This window comes from Aulonocara stuartgranti (assembly GCF_965226115.1).
Source record: "Aulonocara stuartgranti genome assembly, chromosome: 23".
NCBI classification, from domain to species: Eukaryota; Metazoa; Chordata; class Actinopteri; order Cichliformes; family Cichlidae; genus Aulonocara; species Aulonocara stuartgranti.
Window position 1 is genome coordinate 17,072,237 of NC_138958.1, and position 24,970 is coordinate 17,097,206.

The following is a 24,970-nucleotide window of genomic DNA, read 5'->3' on the forward strand; positions in this document are numbered from 1 at the left end:
GTGGTTCAGGCATCTTAAAGGATGCCTCCTTGGCGCCTCCTGGGTGAGGTGTTCTGGGCATGTCCCACTGGGAGAAGACCCCAAGGGAAACCCAGGACATGTTGGAGAGATTATATCTCTCAGCTGGCCTGGGAATGCCTTGGTGTTCCCCCGGATAAGCTGGAGTAGGTGGTCGGGGAGAGGGAGGTCTGGGCTTCTCTGCTTAGGATGCTGCCCCCGCAACCTGGCCTCGGATAAGCGGAAGAAGATGGATGGATGGACTTGACCATATATTGAAAACAAGCAGATGTTAAGTAAGTAAACCTGTTATCTAGATGTAATTAACTGAAATGCACAGTATGTTACTTTAAAATGTAGTTGGGTAAAACTACATAATTGGACATTTAAGTAATCACAAGTACACACAAACTTGGGATGCAATCCTTACCATCTTGGCATGTACCCTAGTTGAATGTAAGCGGAGTGCCCCTCTGGATGGGACAATCTGTTAGAATGCCTGGGTCGTTGACGTTATAATTTCTAGTCTTGAGCGGGTGGAGGGAGGTTTGGAGTCTTCTCTCACCCCCATTCTCTGCGACCTGCTGGAGCGGGGGGGCTAGGAGGAGGAGTTGGCCTCGGCTGCGGTCTGGAGTGTGGGGCCTCCCTGCTGCTGCGGAGTCGGGGCGGTCTGCCTCCCCCCACCGCAGGGAAAAGGGTAACACCACCTGGGTCTGGGTGCAGTTCCCCCCCCCCCCCCCCCTCCAGGGGCAAGGGTACCTAGACCCGGGGCTTAGAGTACGCTTGGGGAGTGTGATCGTGTGTACAGCGTCTCTTTATGTCTGTCTCCACGTTGGTTGAGTGTGGAGTAAGTGTATATGAGAGCATGAGGGTGGGAATGGATGTTTGTATATGTGTGTGCCTGTATTTCTGTGTCTATATGTCAGGTTGGGTGTCAGGCGCCACCTCTCTGGGGACATCTTAGGCCCTCCAAGGTATGGAGGCCTATCTCCCCCTACCACCACTTCCCCTGCCAGTGGCGGACTCCCTCAGACGTCGGTGCGTTGGTGGTTCTTTGTGTCCGGGGATGGGCGTCCAGGTACACACCGGCTCACTCCTTGGCGGCCGCTTATCCTGGAGCTTGGGGCTCGCTCGGGCCACTTCGGAGGTGGGGTGCCCCCGGCCTCTCGGCCTAGGGCTCGGTCACCCAGGCACGGCTGGCTGCCGGCGGAGCTCACGGGCGCGTCACTGCAACTCCCCCTGGCTTCTGCTCCGTGGCTGCTGAGTGAGCCCTCATCTGGGACTCTCCTCAGCTCTTTCTGGGACAGTGGCGCGGCTGCCCCTCTGTTGGTCTTCCTTGGTCTCTTGTGTTCTGGGGGCCTCTGGATGTCTGGAGTTTTGATCTCCTCCATACCTGCTTCATGCCCTGGAGGACGGGGCTGTGGCCCCCCCACACCCTCTAGCAGATCATTACATGAAGGAACCTTTTAAAAAACAAAAAACAAGCGCGTCCATGCTCACAGGTGTACACACGGGTGATCACACCCACAAACTACACCCTTTTTGGCTCCTACCTCAAAGCACACTGTGTTCTGTTGATCTTATGTGCTGCACAATAATGTTTAATATTTAGTATTTACTGTCATATTCCCATATATCATTGTGATGTTGTTTATTCTATTACTCTTGTTCTCTTCTGCTTGTTTTCTTTTTTCTTTCTCAGCAGGTGACCCAGGTGATTGACACTAGCATCCCCAGGCTTCTACCTTTCTACCTATAAAACCCGGAGAGCAGCCAAATGGCTTTTAGCTAAGCTTTAGCTTCAGCCAAGTGGAAGCTAAATTGGCTAGTCATTCATATGTATGTTGGGTCGTTATCTGGGAATTCTGGAGGGAGGGGAGTGGGGGTGTGTGATTGAGGGCGTGGGGGAGCTGCTAAAAGCTGTGCACTTCCTTTTGTGTTTCATCTTGATGCATTCTCAATCATCCAGGGAAATAAATCTCCAAAAGTCACCAACTTGGAGTGTTTCAGTTTGCCATCTTAGGGAGAAATCAACACACATGGGTGTATGTCCTTTGTTGCTCAGATTTATTGATAAAAACAGTACAAAAAACCAACCATTTGTACACATATTTACAAATAATAATAAAAAGTGAGTGAGTACAAACAATTCAACATTTTCAGCAATCACTCACAATCCTGGCACTGCCATGGTATCTGTAGTCTGCATTTACCACATGTGTATCTGTTGCAGTGAACACATCGCACAGTGGCATGATTGTTCTTGCAGTTGTGTTTGACCTGACACGTGGCTCTTTTTCCAGGGCTAGGTGTGGAGGGTTGTGTCCGAAGCAACTGTTCTTTTCTTGCCTTCTTCGCAGCTACATGAGAGCGAGCCAACTCTGTTGCAAGCGCCACCAGGAAGTCCACCCGTCTTTCCTTCGTCCCGGTGCATGCTTGATACAGCACATGTGCATTCAGTGCTGCCATGTCAATCATGTTATAAGACACGGCGACTGGCCAGCGCCGTGTTCCTTTGCGGACAGTGTACTCCCGAACCATCTGGTCCATCACATCCACGCCACACTTTGTTTTGTTGTAAAGGGAGACAGTGTTTGGCTTCCTTTTGGTGGTGTTATCAGTCTGAACCACGCTGTGCATGCTGCTAAGAATATAGACTGTCTTCTTCCGTTTGGCCGCATACGCCGTCAGCGTGGCAGCAGAGGTTGAAAACACCTAAGAAATAAGATAAATTGTTTTTTCCATAGCCCTTTTACACACAATGAAACACATAAACATAGAACCACAAAAGACCTGTAACATACCTGAGTGGTGAATACATTGCGATCTGTCTGTCTAGTGGATTGAGGAATTTCCCTGCGAATCCTGTTGACTGTGCCGAGGATGGTGGTTTTCCGTCTAAGAAGTTTTTGTGCAAGTGAAAGCGATGTGAAAAAATTGTCCGTGGTAACATTTCTGCCCTTGTCTAGGAATGGTTCCATCAGCCTCATTACTACATTTTCAGAAAGTCTCTCCCCAGTGGGACGATTGGGGTCCTTGCCAAGATATGGGAAGACATTGCAAATGTACTTGGATTTTAGGTCGCAAGCCACCCAAAACTTGATCCCAAACTTGTCAGGTTTACTTGCAATATACTGCAGGAAACAGCACCGAGTCTTTGATGGGAAAAGCTGTTCATCAACGGTGATATGTAGACCAGGGTTGTAGCACGTGATGCAGTTGGTGACAAATGATCCCCACACACTGGAAATTGCAGCAAACTTGTCAGTCTTTGCTCGATCACAGCGGGTGGACTTGTCATCAAAGCGTAGGTGTTGCATGATGTTTTGGAAGCGGTTTCGTGCCATAGTTCCAATTATCTGTGGGTTTCCCAGGTTTGCTGACCAGCAGTCATTTACAGATGGAACCCTGTAAACCCCCCGCAAGATCACAATTGCAATAAATGCCATTAGTTCAGGGAGGTCCATGAACCAATGAACATGCTCCGTTTGCTGTGCATGTTGAATAGTCCATTCTTGAATGCTACGAAGCATGTCAAGAGTGATGAAACACAGGAAGCTCTGAAGGCGACTCGAGATACTTCTCCTGGCCTTAGCCGTTGGCTCTCCATCTGCAGCGTACGCTTCTATTGGGGTGAAAGGGAGACAGGTCCCCACATGTTCTTCACATGTTGAATTGTTTGTACTCACTCACTTTTTATTATTATTTGTAAATATGTGTACAAATGGTTGGTTTTTTGTACTGTTTTTATCAATAAATCTGAGCAACAAAGGACATACACCCATGTGTGTTGATTTCTCCCTAAGATGGCAAACTGAAACACTCCAAGTTGGTGACTTTTGGAGATTTATTTCCCTGGATGATTGAGAATGCATCAAGATGAAACACAAAAGGAAGTGCACAGCTTTTAGCAGCTCCCCCACGCCCTCAATCACACACCCCCACTCCCCTCCCTCCAGAATTCCCAGATAACGACCCAATATACATATGAATGACTAGCCAATTTAGCTTCCACTTGGCTGAAGCTAAAGCCTAGCTAAAAGCCATTTGGCTGCTCTCCGGGTTTTAAAGGTAGAAAACGCCAAATGGCGATCCGTGGGGGTTTAAGTGTTGATATATGCATTTTTTTTCTTTTTTTCTTCTTTTTTTTCTTTTTCTGCTCATTCTGTTGGTTTTTGGTTTTTGCCCTTCTCCCCCGTCCCTCTTCTCAGCTGTTTCTCTTTCCCTCTTTCTTTCTCCCCTTCTTTCCCCCAGTCAAGTCTGTCCCATGTTCAGTAAGTGAAAATAAAATAAACAATAAAAGGTGAATCAAATGGACCATTATGGCAAGGCTGGGATGGTCAATTTGGTAAAGTAAATCCGTTGGGCATCTTTCTTTGCCTTTAGACAACAATTCTGATGGCAAAAGAGCCAAACGGGACAGGCAAAAAAAAAAAAAAAAAAAAAAAAAATTTCTAGTCTTTGGTTTCTTTGAGTTCTGTCTTATGGTTTATGTCTCTGTCTTCTCTAGCTGCTCTGTCTCCCCTGTCAGCTGTATCTCCTTGTCTAGTTCACGTCTCTGTGTATCCTTAGTTGCTATATCCCCGTGTCCAGTCAGTGTCTGTGTCTGCCCTGGTCCCACGTTTCTGTTCCCTCTGTTGTAGTGCCTGCATGTGAGTCTGTGTCTTTTGTTCAGTCTGTGTTATGGGTTTCCTGTTTTACTTTGAAAGTCCATGTCTGATGTTAATGTGTCTGGTTTTGCTTCCCCTTGTCTCGTTAGGCCTGATTTGCCCCAGCTGTGTTTCCCTCCTGTTACCCATTCCCTGATTGCTTCCTCTGTGTATTTAAGCCCTGTGTTTCTCTGTGTCTGTGTTGCGATCTACCGTTTACTTAGCTGTGTGTTCTGTCAGTCCTCCGGTTTAAGTTTATTTTTTGATTTTCTCCAGTTATGTTATGTTTGAGTTCAGCATTAAAGCTATTTCGGTTTAAGTTTGTCTCTGGAGTCTGCACCTTGGGTCCTATTCCTGTCTGCACACAGCCGTCACTTAACACAATCAGTCTGCTACTAAAATTCTGTTATGAGCAACAGGGACAGAAATTAGATTAGTTGTGAATGTAACAGGTATCTAGTATGTTGGTTTTATTGGATTCTTACTGAATCATATTATATGTTCACATGTATTCTTTTCAATTTTTTTTCCTTCAGTTTATACAGATGTAACATCTGTATAAACTGAAGGAACAAACTGAATGTCACTTTTGCATATATTTTATAATATATTTGTTTGTTGCATACCACTGGCTGAAAATATGCTTTGTTAGTTTCTTCCAGTTTACCCTGTCAAAACTTCAAAGGAAATATCTTAATTAGGACGATGCACCTGTCACTTCGGGGAGTTTATCTGCCTGTTTAGCTATGCTCAGGTGGAACAGGGAGGGCAGTACAACATGAATAGGAAAATTACATAAATATTATAGTCACATTATGCTCTGGCAGATTACTGAATTTACTGTTTGTTTATACAGGTGGGAATCTGGTCCTGATTTTCCTTTTGTTCTACTAAGTACTCGCCCATTATGTCTATGCTTTATGTATGCATGGAAATGGAGCCTGGAGTACCTACTTCTAAATCAAATAGGTTTACGTGTTTGCATGACCAAATTTGTGCATATTCTTTATATATCCATTTTCACCTCTCTTTAAATATTCTTAAAAAAATCAGTTCCACCTCAGCCCACCACCTTCCACTGTCCCAACAAGCCAACAGAGAACCACAGATTTCTTTCTCTCTTTTTTCCCTCCTTGTCTTAGTCTCAATCCAAACGTCATTCCTTTTTATCTCACACAACTCCTGCAGGCCGAGGCTACCCTCAGAGAGTGTGCTCAACATCTGTCGCCAAGCTGTTGTTGAGGTGTACATTCTCTGCGGTTGCCTGCATGGGCCTCATTATGCTGTGTCCTGTATAAACAGCCAGCTGCTGCTGTCCCACCTGCCCATCTATGCTCACACACTGTTGCTATTACATAAACTGTTAAGCCTTTAAATATTAGAGGATCGCACAGTAGTTCACACGGTAAATAACAGAGTGGCAGAAATATGTAAATATGAATTTGGATTTCGGCCATTAACCACTGAACCAATATTGGTCTTATGGTGCTGTTGAGTCCTTAGCCAAAAGTGGTCGTGTTCAGATGGCAGAACTGGAATGCTTACAGATAACAATAAATTGTGAAAAACAAGTACAACCCAATATTTAAGTGATGTGTGCAATAGGTTGAATCTGCTGTAGATACATATTAAGGATTGATGACAGCATAACATCATTTTTAGATTTTGGCATCAGTGACTTTTTATGAGCCAGTCGTGCCTTTTCTTTCACCTTGTTTACTATAAGAGAAGAGAGCTACCCAACTCAGGGATTGTTCTCACTTACAGTTTGAAATGCAAAAATCTGAGAGCAGAAACAAAGCAGAAACAACTTAGTGATGACGGTGATGTGATGAAAGCTGGTTTTCTGGCTATGACTCAACAGTTTTACGTCAAAGATTGCACCAAAAACAGATTTTTTCATTTACTTTTAATTCAATGGAAAGAAACTGAACTGCTGTACTAATCAAGTTAGAGTTGCCATTTTAACTCAGCAGAGGAAATCTACTGCACACTAAAATGTCACAAAAACAAGGGTAAAGAACAGGTCATTCAGGGTCAGGAGGTATGTGAGATATGTGAGTTGACCTTGAATCGTCTATCAGCCAAGTTCAGCACAGGTGAGGTTTTGAGAGCAGCTGAAAATTGCTCTCTTTATTTGCAGTTTCTCCAGTGGATAAACTGTTCCACAATTGTTAGTAACGTGTTTGTACCTTGTTTAAAACATGTAACCATAATCATGCAATAACATGTATTGAATATTATAGAGTTTGTTGATTTTCAAATATCTGCATTTTAGTTGAGGGACAATGAGCTAACCACCTTATTTAAAAGAAAAGATGTTTTATTGGAAGTAACACAGGAATACATGTGAATGTATATTTATGATGTTTCAGTTTTCCAGTGCACTTAAACACAGCCTACATATGTGGATTTGTGGAAAGCTTACACTGTGAAAAGTATCTCAAAGCCTTCTGTGCACATGCAACATGGCCTGTGTATCAGACTATTTTGTCTCTATAGAAGGAGGTCAGGAGAGAGAAACCTGGAAAATATTCCAGAAAGAAATAAAGAAAGATTGCCAAAGAGAGTTCAAACTGTGTTGAAGAATAAAGGTGGTCAAATATTGATTTTCAAGTTTGCTAGAATTACAAAAGCTCCACTTGCCTTACATACTGTACATCACATATGTTTGCACATTTCAATTAATTGCTCTGACATCCATTTTGCAAGCAAAACATAAAGAACACAGTATTCCGTATTAAGGTATTGTAAGTTACCCTACAATATGAAGCACTTTGAGAGGAATGTTAATTTAGCTGAGTAAGGACAGGCATACGTATGTAATTTAAAGGACAATACAACATATATGACTGCACCAGACCTTACCAATGATCTATCTGAACCACATATACCACTGACACTGATCAGATCAATATATATTCCCCCTCCTTTGTTAAATACAGCCACTGTCATACATTGGTCTCTCATCATTTATTAAGTTAATACATTTCTTCATATGGAATCAAAAAAGATCTTTTACACACATTATCCTTGTCATTTCATTTGTGACCACACGCTCTAGATGTATGAGAGATCAAAGGTGGTGTAAGAAATTCAAGCAATGTAAAGGGAAAACTTTAGCAGTTATAGAAAAAAGAAACACATAGAAAACATTGCAAGGCAGCCTCTAAGAGTTTGAAAAGCATGACCACACTCACTTATGTCAATGGAAAATTGTATTTAGTAGTCAGTATAATCTTTTAGTGATATAAGTTTGCATATGGTAGAATACTGCATGTAGTTATTTGTATTAGGAAATATTCAACCATGTATACTTCGAGGCATATAATCAATTGTGTGTGATCTCTAGCAGGCTGCAGGCTTGGTGTGCACTCCAGGAATGCACCCCCACGTCCTGGGAGCATGAGAGTTCGTACCTTGTTTTATTGTTTTACGGTAGGATTAACGTAGCTATGTCTGTTTTAGTTTAAGTGCTTCTTTACATATAGATGAACTGCTGGACTTCCTCACCATGTTATTTAGGGTGAGGGGGAGACTACCCTTTCCTGACCAAGGATGTACCTTTTGTGCTTTCATGACCCTTTGATCAGCAGGACACGCGCACACACACACACACACACACACACACACACACACACACACACACACACACACACACACACATACGTTCAATGGAGTATAAAATAAAGACCAGGGGCAGTGCTCAGGGCGAGTCTCAGTCTGGAGGCTGCCCTTGCTAGCAAGAAGTTCTGTGTGTTTCTCTTCTCTGAGTCTTTACTGAAGAAGTGTTTTAGAATATTTTCCCTAACAACTTATAAACTGGTTAACCACTTCAGAAAAGAATATAGCCCATATGATCTTCACTGCCCTATGCATAGCCAAGAAAACAGTCCTCATGAACTGGAAAAATAAAAATAATCTTAATTCTAACCAATATAGAAATTATCTATTAGATTACATTAGTCTTGACACAGCCTCTGCCACCACATCAGATCAATTGCTCTGGGCCCCTTTTATCAGCTCCATCACCTAGTGGGGGTGGGGGGTCATAGTTTGGTCCCGCCTTCACTGTTGTGATTGGTGAGGGGGTAGGGACAGGCTTAGGGCGTCGGGGGGTTCCCCGGAGGCATCTTCCTTGGGGGGCTCAACCCGGGGTAGCGGTCACGTCCGGTTGAGGGCTCTGTTGGCTCTCAGGTGACTGTTTCCTCGCGGCTGCATGCAGCGGGGCTAGGGGAGGGTCTGTGCTGACGGACGTGGGTTACTGACCTGGCAACCTGGCTGCCCCTGGGTGGGTCCGGGATGGGCGTGAGGTTCTGGGGGTGCTCCGTCTCTGGGCGGGGGCCCGGGCCGGGCCTCGGGGGCTCGGGTCCTGGTTGGTGTGTTGCCGGGGTTGTGGGCGGGTGGGTGCATGGGGGCCCGGCCCTGGAGCAGGGTGCCGCCGGTGCATCGAGCCGCCTGGGGGGCTCTTCAACTGGTGGGGGGGATGGTCACATCTGGCAGGAGCTTTCTTCTCTCAGGAACTCTCTGCAGGAGGGGGAGATACAGGAGAGGTGGAGGAAGATCTCAGCCTGGGCGTTTACCGTCTTATGTAGTCTGGAAGATGTGTGGTTGGTGGGGTGGGTGCAGTTTTCTCTGTGGTGGGGTTGGGTGGACTGTCCAGGGCTCTGTGGAGCCGGGGGGCGCTACTGCACTGGGCCCCGGTCTGATGGGCCTGGGCCCCCCTTCCCTGGCGGGTCGCGGAGGGTGGGAGTGCCTACTGGGGTCAGCGGGGGAGCTGGCCCCAGGGAGGGGTTACCTGCCCCTCCCTTCCTTCCCTCCCCATCTCCAGCTGCCTCCCTCTTCCCGCTCCTCCACAACCACCCACACATGCAGGGCCTTGGAGTGGGGGTATGTCACCAGGGTGCAGAGGAGGCTACCCCCCCCCCCCCCCCCCCCTGTCCCCTTCTGGCTGCCTCTGCCTCAATTTTATCCCACAACTTAGACATTCACATTATTCACACTCTCATTACACATACATATAGGATCTTGGGGGTGGGCACAATCACGGAGTCCAAATCACCATCAGGGTGTATACCTCACCCCTGACGTCGTTGCCCACCTCTCAATTTTAAATACACTTAGTCATTGAGGGTTAGCAGGAGGGACTATGCGCTTACCTGCTGCTCCTTGGCAGGTAGCTCCATGCCCTCCCCTGGGTTTTAATTGCACCTTAGAACACATATGCATCAACACTACAATGAGCGGGTGGAGGGAGGTTTGGAGTCTTCTCCCACCCCCATTCTCTGTGGCCTGCTGGAGCGGGAGGGCTAGTAGGAGGAGTTGGCCGTCCGACTGCGGTCTGGGGTGTGGGGCCTCCCTGCTGCTGCGGAGTCGGGGTGGTCTGCCTCTCCCCACCGCAGGGAAAAGGGTAACACCACCTGGGTCTGGGTGCAATTCCCCCCTCCAGGGGCAAGGGTACCTAGACCCGGTTTGTAGAGTACGCTTGGGGAGTGTGATTGTGTGTACAGCGTCTCTTTATGTCTGTCTCCACGTTGGTTGAGTGTGGAGTGAGTGCATATGAGAGCATGAGGGTGGGAATGGATGTTTGTGTCTGTGTGTGCCTGTATGTCTGTGTCTATATGTCAGGTTGGGTATCAGACGCCACCTCTCTGGGGACACCTCAGGCCCTCCAAGGTTTGGAGGCCTATCTCCACCCACCACCACTTCCCCTGCCGGTGGCGGACTCCCTCAGGTGTCGGTGTGTTGGTGGTTCTTTGTGTCTGGGGGTGGGCGTCCGGGTACACACCGGCTCACTCCTTGGCGGCCGCTTGTCGGGGCCTGGGGCCTGGGGCTCGCTCGGGCCCCTTTGGAGGTGGGGTGCCCCCGGCCTCTCGGCCTAGGGCTCGGTCACTCAGGCGCAGCTGGGGGCCGGCGGAGCTCACGGGCGCGTCACTGCAACCCCCCCTGGCTTCTGCTCCGCGGCTGCTGAGTGAGCCCTCATCTGGGACTCTCCTCAGCTCTTACTGGAACAGTGGCGCGGCTGCCCCTCTGTTGGTCTTCCATGGTCTCTTGTGTTCTGGGGGCCTCTGGATGTCTGGAGTTTTGATCTCCTCCATACCCGCTTCACACCCTGGAGGACGGGGCTGTGGCCCCCCCACACTCCCTAGCAGATCATTACATGGAGAAACCTTTGGAATGCAAGCATGCTGATCCACACAGGTATGCACACATGGGTATTCACAGACGCGGACTAAAGCTTTCTTGGCTGCTGCCTCAAAGCACCCTGTGCGCTGTCTATCTTGCGTGCTGCACAATATCGTTTATTACTTAGTAAATACTGATATCTATGACTAGCTAGTTTGTGATGGTGCTTTGTTTTCTCTATTATTATGTTGCTCTTTGTTGTTTGCTGTCTCCTCTGTTTGTTTGTTTGTTTGTTTGTTTGTTTTTTCTTTCTCCATACAGGTGACCCAGGAGTTTTTTTTTTTTTTTTTTGTCTCTCTTCCCCCCCCTTCTCACCGTCTCTTCTCCCCTTTGGTTTTCTTTCTTTCTCTCCCCCTCTCTCTCTCATTCATTCCCCCTGTCCTATTTATTAAAAAAAAAAAAAAAAAAAAAAAAATGACAAAGGATGAACTAAAGCTCTGCCATCACGTAATGTCGCATACTGCTGTTTCTGATGTCATTTAACAAAAAGAAAAAAAAAAAAAAAAATGAAATTGAAAAGTATGGTACACCATTAACTGAATAATGTTTTTTTTTTCCCCACAGATTGCCCATGGATTTGCAGTGCCTACACTGACTACTCATCAGTGCTGTTGTCCTCACAGAGTTGCAACAAGGTTTGTCAGCAGCTGTTCTGAAGTGCCTCAGTGAAAGCAATCTGCCCCAGATGGATTAAAAAAAAAAAATTAAGATTTTAAATTGTTGGACTGTAAACCTGTAAACAGTACTGATGATAATCATTTTTGTAGTGTTTACTCAATTAAGCTATTCTTGCATTGAGTATGCTTTGAAAACTGTTTTGTTGGACTTTAAATGCCTTATGTATTTTCTGTATATATTATCAGAATGATTTGGGGAGTGAAAAAAGTGTTTGATGGTGCACCCAGGTGCACTTCTTCCTGCTGTGTCCATTTGGAAGTCCATAGCTCCAACAGAGTAACTGTGGAGCATAATCAACTAAATTCAAGTCAACAAAGAAAAACCCCAAAATCAAACGATCCCGAATATGCAACCACTTTGCAATAGTGGGAAAGAAAAACTCCATTTTAAAAGGAAGACACCTCTGGGCAAGGGCGTAGATTTCGCATGGACGGAAGGGACACGTCCCCACCAATAATTTGATCTCTTCGAGTAAAGAAAAACAAACCCGATGGAAAGAAAAAATCGATCTGTCAACGTCTCATTCACCCAGCGGTGCAGAAAGTGTTAAATTACGTTCTCGACCTCATGTGACAAATATGGCCAATGTGATTGGCTGTGCCTGTCAGGAAGCGCTGTTTAGCTTTAGCAGCGGCAAGCCTGGGCTGCGAGGACCTGCAAGGAGGAGAGGAGTATGGCAGCAAAAAGGAAAAACCTCGATATACAAAAGTATTTTTCAAAGAAACCTGTAAGTCACTTATAGTCAAGTTCACTCTTAAAATGTGTCCATCATAATAACGTTACAGGCTATGCTAGGCTTTGGCCCACATCAGTCTAAAATTGTATGTAACCATGAATAGCGTGTTTTGGAAACTAACTGCACAACAGGCAGCACTTTTAGTTATCTCGGTCTCAGAGTAGCATTTCTAATTTTGATTGAAACTGTCAGAGAAAAATGGGAGCCTCGAGCAAGCCAGGATATTAGTTTACAGAGGCTGTTAAAATTATATGTCTAACGTTAAAATGTTGGTGACACAATAATTTCATCCTAGTGGTACTCACATATTCATAGGGTTAATTTTTGAGACAAAATATCATGAGGTTGTCATGATTTTGCAAATATTTCACCTTGTAATGCAGTTTGCACAATTTTTAAAAAAAAAATGCATTCACCCTAAGAACATTACTGATGAGTCAAGATCTGCACAAATTGACAGAAACGCTGAAGCAGCTACCCATTTTATTCTTATTGTCATGTATGTCCTATTTGTCAGGTGACAGAAGAACCAACACAGAGCTCAGAGAGTAATGGTGATACAAGATTACAGGTGAAATTGGATGATGACTTGTTGGTTCATGACTGTATTTGAAGCACATGTGTGACTGCATGTATTTGGAATGTCTCACTGTTATTTATCAGGTGACAGAGGCAGCTCTGCCATGTTGTAGCTCGGACAGAAGTGAAGAGGCAAGGTCACAGGTTACTGACTGATGATTTGGTGCTATACAGGGAGTGCAGAATTATTAGGCAAGCTGTATTTTTGAGGAATAGTTTTATTATTGAACAACAACCATGTTCTCAATGAACCCAAAAAACTCATTAATATCAAAGCTGAATGTTTTTGGAAGTAGTTTTTAGTTTGTTTTTAGTTTTAGCTATTTTAGGGGGATATCTGTGTGTGCAGGTGACTATTACTGTGCATAATTATTAGGCAACTTAACAAAAAACAAATATATACCCATTTCAATTATTTATTTTTACCAGTGAAACCAATATAACATCTCCACATTCACAAATATACATTTCTGACATTCAAAAACAAAACAAAAACAAATCAGCGACCAATATAGCCACCTTTCTTTGCAAGGACACTCAAAAGCCTGCCATCCATGGATTCTGTCAGTGTTTTGATCTGTTCACCATCAACATTGCGTGCAGCAGCAACCACAGCCTCCCAGACACTGTTCAGAGAGGTGTACTGTTTTCCCTCCTTGTAAATCTCACATTTGATGATGGACCACAGGTTCTCAATGGGGTTCAGATCAGGTGAACAAGGTGGCCATGTCATTAGTTTTTCTTCTTTTATATCCTTTCTTGCCAGCCACGCTGTGGAGTACTTGGACGCGTGTGATGGAGCATTGTCCTGCATGAAAATCATGTTTTTCTTGAAGGATGCAGACTTCTTCCTGTACCACTGCTTGAAGAAGGTGTCTTCCAGAAACTGGCAGTAGGACTGGGAGTTGAGCTTGACTCCATCCTCAACCCGAAAAGGCCCCACAAGCTCATCTTTGATGATACCAGCCCAAACCAGTACTCCACCTCCACCTTGCTGGCGTCTGAGTCGGACTGGAGCTCTCTGCCCTTTACCAATCCAGCCACGGGCCCATCCATCTGGCCCATCAAGACTCACTCTCATTTCATCAGTCCATAAAACCTTAGAAAAACCAGTCTTGAGATATTTCTTGGCCCAGTCTTGACGTTTCAGCTTGTGTGTCTTGTTCAGTGGTGGTCGTCTTTCAGCCTTTCTTACCTTGGCCATGTCTCTGAGTATTGCACAACTTGTGCTTTTGGGCACTCCAGTGATGTTGCAGCTCTGAAATATGGCCAAACTGGTGGCAAGTGGCATCTTGGCAGCTGCACGCTTGACTTTTCTCAGTTCATGGGCAGTTATTTTGCACCTTGGTTTTTCCACACGCTTCTTGCGACCCTGTTGACTATTTTGAATGAAACGCTTGATTGTTCGATGATCACGCTTCAGAAGCTTTGCAATTTTGACACTGCTGCATCCCTCTGCAAGATATCTCACTATTTTTGACTTTTCTGAGCCTGTCAAGTCCTTCTTTTGACCCATTTTGCCAAAGGAAAGGACGTTGCCTAATAATTATGCACACCTGATATAGGGTGTTGATGTCATTAGACCACACCCCTTCTCATTACAGCAATGCACATCACCTAATATGCTTAATTGGTAGTAGGCTTTCGAGCCTATACAGCTTGGAGTAAGACAACATGCATGAAGAGGATGATGTGGACAAAATACTCATTTGCCTAATAATTCTGCACTCCCTGTAGATTAACTAGTATTGTCATGAAAGTTGTTAGGCTGCTGATGTAAATTGATTCATTAGTGTATATTTGATAAAGAATCTGAATTGACAAGTCTCACTTTTTCTATGGCATGAATCCATGTGTTATTTTTATCAGGTGGTAATATGTCCTAGTACAGTCAGAGGGGAAGAGCCAGGGCCAAAGGGAAGGCACATCAAGCACATAATAATAATTTTAATCGGAGGATAAAACACATGTACAGTGGCTATAAAAAAAATCTACACACCCATGTTCAAATGCCAGCTTTTTGTCATGTAAAAAAATGACAGCAAGTCAAATACAGGATGGGCCATTTATATGGACACACCGTAATAAAATGGGAATGGTTGGTGATATTAAAATCCTGTTTGTGGCACATTAGTATATGTGAGGGGGCAAAATCCTCAAGATGGGTGGTGACCATGGTGGCCATTTAGAAGTCGGCCATCTTGGATACAACTTTTGTTTTTTCAATAGGAAAAGGGCCATGTGACACATCAGACTTGGCAATGTCACAAGAAAAACAATGGTGAGGGATGTTTAGGACTCATATTGCACTGCTGGAAATAGTTTATTTTGATGCATATGCATATAATTTGCATATAATTTGCATTATAATATTTATTTTCGTTTTTCCTGCAGTGTATATAAAAATTGGTGTATTTCAAAAATAAAACTATGAAGACACCTAAAATAAATTTCCTAACAATTTCCTAAATAAATTCACAACTATCAACTGCCTGGTCAAAACAACAGCAAAATGCCAGACACTGCTTAAAAAGCATTGTGAGTTCAATGCAGTTTCTTATCAGACAGGGTTTGGCACTGCGAGGACATGGCAAGGAAGATGGTAACCTCTTTCAACACTTAAAATATAAAGCCAAAGACGATGTCTGTCTTTCTGACTGGCTGACCCGTTGTCATGACTATACCGCTCCACCAGTGCAAAATGAGATTTTGCAGTTGTTTGGAAACTGCATTGTCAGAAATATTGCACAAACTATCCAGTCTCTATCTGTCCTGCAGTTCTCTATCATTATAGATGGTACTCAAGATATCACAGGAAGAGAGCAAGAGTCCATATGTTTTAGATATGTGGATGAGGACCTGGGTCCACATGAGGTTTTTGTAGGCTTCTATGAGGTTTCAGGAACTACTGGAGTGGAGATAGCTAGAACAGCTGTGGATGTGCTTTTGAGGCTGAATTTGCCGATGTCATGTTTAAGAGGTCAGACCTATGATGGTGCTCAGAACATGTCAGGAGCTTATTCAGGTGCTCAGGCAGAAGTGAAGAAACAACAGCCACTGGCATTGTACATGCATTGTGGGCCTCACCGCCTGAAATTAATTACACAGGCTGCATGTCAGGCTAGTTCTGTAATACGTGACGCTTTAGAGTGGGTACATTATGCAAACAGTCTGGAAGATTCAAAGCTATGTTTTCAGCAGTTGCAGCAGATTCAGAGGGACCATCAGTATCACTCAGACTTCTCTGCCCAACCAGGTGACTGTAAGGGGAACTGCTATCAAAGCAGCGCTGTCTCAGTATGACAGTATTTTGACTAGTTTAGAGGAGATGGCAGCAGCTGGATCTACCACAAGTGCTAGGGCAAATGGATTGCATGAGAGGTTTGAAAAGGGGAGAATAGTGCTTGGACTTCTTATGGCATTGGAAGTTATTGAGGAGCTAGAATGTCTGAACAAGTCCCTGCAAAAACGGACTGCAACCATTGCAGGAATGAGATGCTCAATAGAGTGTGTCAGATCCACTCTACAGCTGAAAAGAAATGAAGAAAGATTCTATCAGATGTTTGACAAAGCAGCAAAAATGGTGAACTCCCTTGGTATTGAGCCCATTCAGATTCCTCACCAGAGATGGCCACCAAAACGATATGCTGGCGGGGCTAGCCAGCACACTCCCAAGTCACCTGAAGAGCATTACAGAGCAGAGTTTTACAGAGTGCTGGATAGTGTTGATGTTCAGTTTCAGGAGAGGTTCAACCAGCCAGATCTAGGTGTCTTGCAGAAACTGGAGGAAATTCTGCTCACTGAAGAGGTGGATGGCATTATGAGTTGGTGCGATTTTGTAGTCTCCACTCAAGAAGATGTTTTCATACAAAGGATACAGAGGGATGAGGGTTTGATGGAGACAATGAAGTGTAAGGTAAATATGTTCTATTTTCACGTGTACATGGACAAATACCTTGCAGTATCATAAATGGGTAGCCTGTCATTCTTTACTTTAATGTCGTAAACTTACATGGTGGGCATGGGCCATTGTATTATTTGCCTGTCGCTGTGTTTTGATAAAAATAGAAAGCTGTTGGTAAAAGTAGGTTTGGTGAAGAGTTCACACAGACTAGTTTTGTGCTAGTATTAATATCGGCAGTCATAGTGTTTAAACCATTTTTTTTGTGGAAAAAGTTTGATATGTTTACTGTTATAAAACTCAAAGTATGTCAAATACAGTTGATAATTTGAAGCTATGTGTGTTTTTCTTTCAGAATTCCAGGGAAACAGTATTTAGCATCTTTACAAATCTATTGCAGTCAATAAGAAGCACACAGAACAGAGCAATAGACAATGCGGTTAAAGTAAGGCACTGGACTGGGTTCTAAGGACATCCACATCTGACATTTGAGCGTGCTTGGACAAAAAGGCTGGTCAGTCACCAGCAAAAACATGCAACCCACACAGACCAAGCAGTTATTTATTTTGTAGAACTTATAGTTGGTCTGTTTACAGGGCTCTCGGTGGATGTGCTGATGTGGAAAGGCTCTTCTGACCACTGGTGACCCTCACCATCCTGCTTGTTGCCTCTTGGATTAGATTCCAAAAGGCCATCAAATGCTCATATGACAGAAATCTGCATTTAAATGGTGGATGGTATTATAGTTTTTTCTGCAGCTATTGCTAACTTTCAGATGACATTACAACGTTCTACTGGCCAATGTAATACAGATTAGAGGTAAGTAACATTAATATTGTTAAAGTGATGAGGGCTAGAAACAAAAACCAACTTCAGCCTCATGTTAAAATGCACATTTGTGTGATAATGTTATAAGACCATGGGTCACTAGCTGAAAACTTCAGGATTTCTTACCTTGTATAGTAATGAATGTCATCAGGTGATGTGGCAAATCGCTGCAGTCCAAATCCCTGAGTCAAGTGATAAGACTCAAGCTGTTGCCTGAGTCGTGGTCTTCAATCAGGGGGATGGAGGCTGGAGCAGACTCAGCACAACCAGCGATGGGTAGATCAGACACATTGTTTTCATCCCCTGTGTTGTAATCCTCAGTTGCCATAGCCACGATATTAACAGGTCGAGGGCGGCACTCCCAAACTCCGGGTCACTCTGTCTTTTCCAAAAAAATTATTCCAGTGGAATAAGGAGGGAACAACTTTCGGCCAAAGACTACACTTCCCAGGGGAAGACACAAAGATCTCTAAAGTCTCAAGATACCAACAACACACTCTAGAGCTGGTTGTAACTGTGAAGCCGTCCCTTCTGATTTCAGCCATGGAATATCAGCCATTGTGCGCACAATTCAGGATCTTTGGGAAAGGAGTGAAAACTTAACATCCTGTTAAATCTCCCCCAGCAGTACACAGCGGGACACAGCAATGGTGAGCGTTCCCACCTTATGCGCTTTGTAATTTAAAGCGATCTTTCCGTTTCCGTATTTTGGACATGATTTTGGAGTCCATCTTTGCAGTAGCGATTGACCGCAAAATAAAGCTACTGGAAATGTACAACACTACATCCGGTCTTAAAAGAGGAAGTTAGCATTAGTGATGGGATTTCCGGCTCTTATTAGAGAACTGGCTCATTCGGCTCGGCTCACTAAAAAGAGCCAGTTGGGAGCTGAAAGAGCCGGCTCTTCATATGCACGAACCAAAACATGCTAACAAGTGCACTGGGACTTCAAAGGAAGTGGAAGCGGAGCGGCCAAAGAGTAAACTTTCAAAAGTAAGTTCTGAATATTATGTCACTTATTTTTGTGCAAATGTTTAATAATGAAGAACATTAAAACATTACTGTTGGCCACATGCCGGCAAAGTTATGTGACATTAGCAATGTTTGTACTTTCAACGTTTACTTTGTTTTAAAGCCTTTACTTTAAAATATACGCCGTTCGATAGTCGACCTTAATCTTACAGAGAATGTGATGATTTTGTGGATAATTAAAGTCAGTCATATATCCACAAACACAACAAGCTGAAAGTCAGTGATGCTGCTCGGTTTGCAGTCCTGAATATCACGGCACAAGAAGGATTCACTGCACTGTTAATGTTAGCTATGTTATGTTGCTGCCTCTGTTTGGTGGTGTGGAGCCAAACGGACTTTAACGTGTATTTGAACGAGCTGACGGTTCACTCGTTAAGCTGAAAGAAAGATGCTTTAATCACAGGAGTCACACATGTGTCCACTGTACCATCTGGGAACTCTTCTTGTTTAGCACTCGTAATAACACAAATACTAAATCCTCCTGTTTGTAGCAGTGTATACACCTGAGACTGTCACCTGTATGTCTGTCCTGCACTCTCTCTCTGTTTCTTTCTCTCTGATTGTGGAATAAAAGTATGAACATGTATTTATAAGTTACACTTGTGTTTGAATCCTGCAGCTTATCACACATTTGATTTCCATGCGTGACGACTGCAAGTGTCCAGGACACCAGGACAACCTCAGCAGTGTGTGAGGAAGAGGAGGAGGAAGAGCCAGCAGCAGCTGACAGATGGAGAGAATAGACAGACTGTTCCCTGTTTGTGAAGGACTGCTAGAAAAGTTTAGAATAACTAATTGTCTGTCCTGAATCAGTCTTATTAGGTAATGTTCAAATAATTTTATCATTCCAGTGTTTTCAGTGTGGGAGAAAGTACTCAGGGCCTTCAAGTTACACACTATGAAAGGCAGCAACAAGTTTAATATTCAGAAACCTAAAGTATGTATCAGCAGCAGAATGGACCTAAAAATAAATGTTTGTTTCAGTTCTATGAAGCTTTGAGTATTTTGGATTAGTAGCACTGCTGTGTTTGTTGCATCATATTGCTGTAATTGTTTATATGCTTTATATATTCTGAGGTAAGTTGATCTATAGTGTTACATCATATTCTATAAGGATGTTATGTGTTTGTATACTTTCTGCCCAGTTTGTCCCATTTAGCAGACGTCAGCCTGTTTAAGGCTCTGATATCTATTCTGTATGACTTAAAGCAGTTATGACATGGTCTGATTTTCTCACCCAATAAAGGAATATTTCATATATCAGTCTACTCTTCATTCTATCAGAAACAATTATCACAGCTCGTACATTTTCTTTTTCCACACATATATAAGCATTGAGCCAAATTTAATAATGCCAACATATTAAAAGAACAATATTTGTCTCTTATATATAATACATCTATATATACATTGTCACAGGTACTTGTCTTTAAGTGAAGATTTAAGGTGATAGGAAATATAAATAAATGCAACTTGAATCTTTACTGAAGCTCAGTGTTTGGCACAGAGTTCATGTTCACTGCTGTAATAACTAATAATGATTAATACAATATTGGCCATATTATATTTACATTACCAAAGTGAGATGACTTTAGTCTCAAGAACAACATTAGCTAATTGTTATTTACTAGCTAATCTTAAATGACTGTTCAGTACAGAAATGAAGCCCAACAATCATGTTTTACAGTCCCGTGGTCTCAGCCTCAGATACTTATCAAATCACACAAAACTCATGTAGAAACAAATGTACAAAATATGTTCTCCTTCATTTCTGTCAAACAAAGCTGTATGAAACGTTTCCAGCTGTTAGTATCATGGTTGCTAGGCAACCTGGGCAGCGCGATGGAGGCTAGACCGTCCCATCTCACAAGCCTACAAGCCTCGCACTTCCGGCCTCAGCGGTCTTTGAGTACGCGGCCCTTGAGGATCGTTAAGGCTGCAGACCCTGAATTGGGAAACAGTCCCTGAATTGGGATACAGCCATACATACATGTTTTGGTTCGTGCAACTGGTCCGTCCGGTTATTGTCTCCCCAGAAACATTTCCATTGTGTTGTGTGTGCTTTTGCAGCATTTTTCTTTTTGCAGCATTTTTCTTTTTGCAGCATTTTTCTTTTTGCAACTGTTTTTCTTTTTGCAACTGTTTTTCTCTTTGCAGCGTTTTTCTTTGCAGCATTTTTCTTTTTGCAGCATTTTTCTTTTTGCAAGTGTTTTCTGAAGTTGCAGTCCGTTTGGCCTCTCAGGGCCACCGTTGCTATGAGCACATGTCACCTGCATTAAGTCAGAATGATGCACATGATTAGCCCAGTGGAGGTCCTTTTGAAGGGTTCTGCTGGTGCTCCCCTCGTTCCTCCTCACACAAACAAGTAAATACCAATCATAGCGATGAGCTGACGTTAGACCCTCTATGACCCTGTCATGTAACTGCTCATCTTCTGTTATCTCCTCTGTCCTGGGAAACAGAAAACCTTCTTGTGAGAGCACATGTGGATAAGCCATCTTGGAGGTGCTGGACTACCTGTGCAACACGTGTGGGCCACAGATATCATCTAATGATACCTGTAGTGACAAAGACAAAAGCACAACTAGAAAAAAAATCAGTCAGGAAAGATAAAAAGAAAGGAATAATGGAATTCTTACAGAACATGAACCATGCCACACATCAAAGCATTTATCGTCTAAGCTAGTTTGCAATGTCTGTCCATGGTTATGTTTGTAAAACACAAAATAAGACTCAATAACACGAAGAGTCTATACAATAAATACACATTAAAAAACAAAACTCAAAAACGACAATGTATAGACAAGACAGCATGGGGCACAGACGTTAGTATAATAAAATACCCTAAACCCTATATCTTACTCTGAAGGTACTACCTTTCCTAATTTCAAGTGTTTTAAATTGCTATATATTTTTACCTTAGGCTCTTTGCTGCTTACTCACTCATGTGTGGCACAACAGTTTTGACCTTTACAGCTGGTGGAGTTATAGTCTTTACATAAGTGGAAAGAACAATGCATTTGTTTGCTAGCTGCAAGTAGAACAATTTATAAATCAGCTGACAGAGCAGATGTCAGCAAGATGCTATCAGCATTATTTCATGCTATAAAATAGCTTTTTTCCCCCAAGCACATCCAACAGTTTACAACATAACAGATTACGATGCTGCGCGTCGTATTTTCGCACTGAAGCATGATGTTTTGTTTACAAGGTTGGAGAAACCTGCAGTAAGCTGAGACTGAAGAAGTCACTTGGATGAATAACAAAATGTTTCTTCTACAGAAAACACAACGTTCAGATAAACAGAATTGACTTTATAGGAAGGGCTAAAACACTCAAGTCACTACCTACTAGGTAACATCATAGTGACTATATCTATCTTACATATACAGTATTGTATCAACTTGTTTGTGTGTTATTCTTTTTGCTGTTGCCAGTTAGTTGCATATAAATACTATGACTTGGTGGAAGGTTTCATAATTGAACGTGTATCCCTGCAGCTTCATGAGTGATCACTGCACAAAAATTTATAAATTAATAACCAAAAAGAAGAAGAAAGAAAAAAAATGACAACAAAACCAGAGATGCATATGTCCCATCCAACAACAGGCACCACTCCTATGGAAACAGAGCAAAGAATGAGAGGTTAAAAGGTCAAATCGGCATCTTGACATTAGCCAAGAAAAAAGGATGTAAAGACTGAGGAGAAAGAAGATGTAAAGAATCACAATGGAGAGAAACAAACAGAACACACTCCCAGGAGGACTAACCTTGTGACTTCTCGTACTTGCCCTTTTTACTTCCTCTTCCTCCTGCCCGGCTTCCCTCCCTTTCCATGTCATCGCTTCTTCCTCCTTTTCATGGATGTAGACCCATAAATAAAGCGATCAAAGCCATGCACCTTATCTGAGCTTTCTGCCTCCAATTGACCAAAGGCTATGTTTATTACTGCACGATGGCAACCTTTACTACAGTAAGAAAACATACATAGCAGCAGTTAGCTCCCTCCACACTGCCCTGCAGGTATGTCCTTTAAAGCTTGAACACACACACACAAACAAATGCACACACAGGAAAAAAAAAAAAACCCGTAAACTACTATTACTGTTGATTTACTGTTATATTTGTTGAGTTTATTCATGCACCTGAAGCTATGGGCAACAGAAGCAACATCACAATTCACAGGTCGCTACCCTCAGTTCACTGCTCCCTTTCCCCCTTTAACCCAATGCAGTGAACTGTTGGGCCTTATCTACTGTTTTATACTCCCCATTTGGGAGCTGAAACAGATGACAACATATGGCTGCAAAATATGACTGCACCCAAGAGGATGTGGATTATGGCCCAAACTGGAGTAAATGTAATATATGCCAGGAATCAGACACATGCATAATTATAACATAGATTGTAATGCAGTGTATATGTACCATCCGAATGTACTTTATGCACTTACAAGTCCAAATCTTTTTCTTTTTCCTCTAGCGAACAACTCTGCTTGTATTGACATCTATGGGAAACTAGTCTTGCTGCTCCTTTGATCTCTGATGAGGTAATCTTCTCAGTTGCTAGCTTCAACACTGGCTTTGTTAGAGTCAAAGAGACAGATAACACTTTAATATGGGTCTAACACATGATTACCTACTTACTATTGTATAATCTTGCTCTTGTCCTTTATTTTTCAGTCCTGATCTGCCTCTCACTTGTCACGCCACCAAGATAGTGATGACAAAAAGGTTCACACTGAGCCTCCATCTTTTAGAAATCTTTAAAAAAAATTCTGTCAATTTATCTAAGAGACACTATACAAAGCATTTGTTATTAAATTATTACTAACAAATTAAACTGAGCACAAGTAATTCCCTATTGTCCTGCAGTTATCACAAGTGCCCATAATGTTCAGCAAACTTGCAAGACAAGTCTCACTTTGAGTGAAGAAATCTTCCAGTCTGAAACAATTACTGTGGTCTAAATTGTCTTCAAATTTACCATAAACTGACATCAGTCAGACATTCAGATGGTCATGCTTCAGTTTTAAGGCTTAAATCATGAGACAAAAGCACCACAGATAGTGTGGGTCTCATTAAGATTTCTGAAAAAGCAGTTTGCATTAAGCAGTTATAATGGTGCTTGTTCTGGAAAATCCTGTCCATTGTTCCCATTCAGCACCATCACTGAAAGCAAAAACTGCCATTGTTTCTGCTTCATTAATAGGATGAAGGAGTTCAGGCCAAATGATTATTGGGCCTGATGCCGTTTCAGTCGTTTCCTTTTTCTCTCCACTTTTGTCTGTTTAGTTTGACATAAAGGTCAGCAAAGCCACCAAGATAAAACTTCTGTTTCCCCCAAAAACTTTTTTTTCAACTGTTAATTCATTACAGATGATTCATTACGTACTCATACAAACAATTCACATCCTAAAGGAAAAAACTTTTCCCCCCCTCAGTGAGACGATCCAAATGCATCCTGAGTTGTTGTCTTTAACCTATAATGAAACACTTCTAGCCTTATAGGAGTGGTCTCTTCCAGGATCATCGTGTCTGTATCCATCTGGTATAAAGGGTCGCTGAATGGCTTCATGAATGCGAAAATAACAAGAATTATAGTCACTAGATCTAAACTCAAATAACCACCTGGCAGAGACAAAGACAGCACTCTCCTCCACTTTCATCAAAACACGAATTGAGGGAATACAGTTTTTGAAGAATTGTGTTCATCTCTAGTATAGTTTCAGAGACCTGGAAAGAAGCTCTTCAACATTTAATTTGTTGTATATCTGCAGCAGGAGCGATATAATGACCAGTTACATGGAGCAACAGGTGAAATGAGAGAGAGGTGAGGGCGCTTCTTTAAAAATAGATATCTGGGGGAAAAAAGTGGTGCTGGAACTCATGAATCACACATCAACTTATCTCTTATGTTTACAGAACTGACATTTGGAGGTGCTGCTTGGCATGTCTGGTTTTGCAATTTGCAATTTGAGAAATAAACGCAACATGTTTCGCTGCTGTGTTTGTTCACAGAATTGAGATGGTTATGTAATTTTGAGAGAACTATTGTAAGAACAACTGCAAATGTCCAGGCTTATGTTAAAATTGGATCATTTTTCTTTTTAAAAGAGTTATATATAAATATTAAGATCAATATTTTGGCGATGGCTGTTGTTGTCCCGTGCACAGCTTCTGTCAGTCTGAAGAAAAAAATAAAGAAATACAATCTTTGTTCTAAAAGTTTCCAGTTGTCAAAGAGAGGTGGTGATATTTGAATCCTCCTTTATATTTTAGTGTCTTTGCCACAGCCCAATCTGAAACAAATGGGGTTAAAAAAGATGTATGGTAAAACTAAAAGAGGAAAAAACAAATGTAATCTAAATGTAATCTAGATTCC

The 24,970-nt window shown here is 42.8% G+C and overlaps 1 protein-coding gene and 1 long non-coding RNA gene across 2 annotated transcripts; one reads left to right on the plus strand and one right to left on the minus strand.

The window, feature by feature from the left end:
- Positions 1–1,853: 1,853 nt before the first annotated feature.
- Positions 1,854–3,646, minus strand: LOC309701365 (piggyBac transposable element-derived protein 4-like). Its single transcript, XM_082525495.1, has 3 exons — positions 2,802–3,646; positions 2,172–2,712; positions 1,854–2,015 (listed from the first exon to the last, which is right to left on the minus strand). Exons 1-3 carry the CDS (start codon positions 3,528–3,530, stop codon positions 1,939–1,941), a joined length of 1,347 nt encoding a protein of 448 aa, XP_082381621.1. The 5' UTR covers positions 3,531–3,646; the 3' UTR covers positions 1,854–1,938.
- Positions 3,647–12,173: 8,527 nt separating this feature from the next.
- LOC309700699 lies at positions 12,174–14,863 on the plus strand. Its single transcript, XR_014274719.1, has 3 exons — positions 12,174–12,237; positions 12,764–12,969; positions 14,695–14,863. It is a non-coding gene; the product is annotated as an uncharacterized lncRNA (long non-coding RNA).
- Positions 14,864–24,970: the final 10,107 nt, after the last annotated feature.

Bases quoted from the DNA above. Each gene is read 5' to 3' on its own strand.
- LOC309701365 (XM_082525495.1), bottom strand. From the start codon at position 3,530: ATGCTTCGTAGCATTCAAGAATGGACTATTCAACATGCACAGCAAACG. The intron at 2,713-2,801 runs GTATGTTACAGG...CTTATTTCTTAG, and splicing joins GCAATGTATTCACCACTCAG to GTGTTTTCAACCTCTGCTGC. The intron at 2,016-2,171 runs GTGAGTGATTGC...TTTCTCCCTAAG, and splicing joins ACCATGGCAGTGCCAGGATT to ATGGCAAACTGAAACACTCC.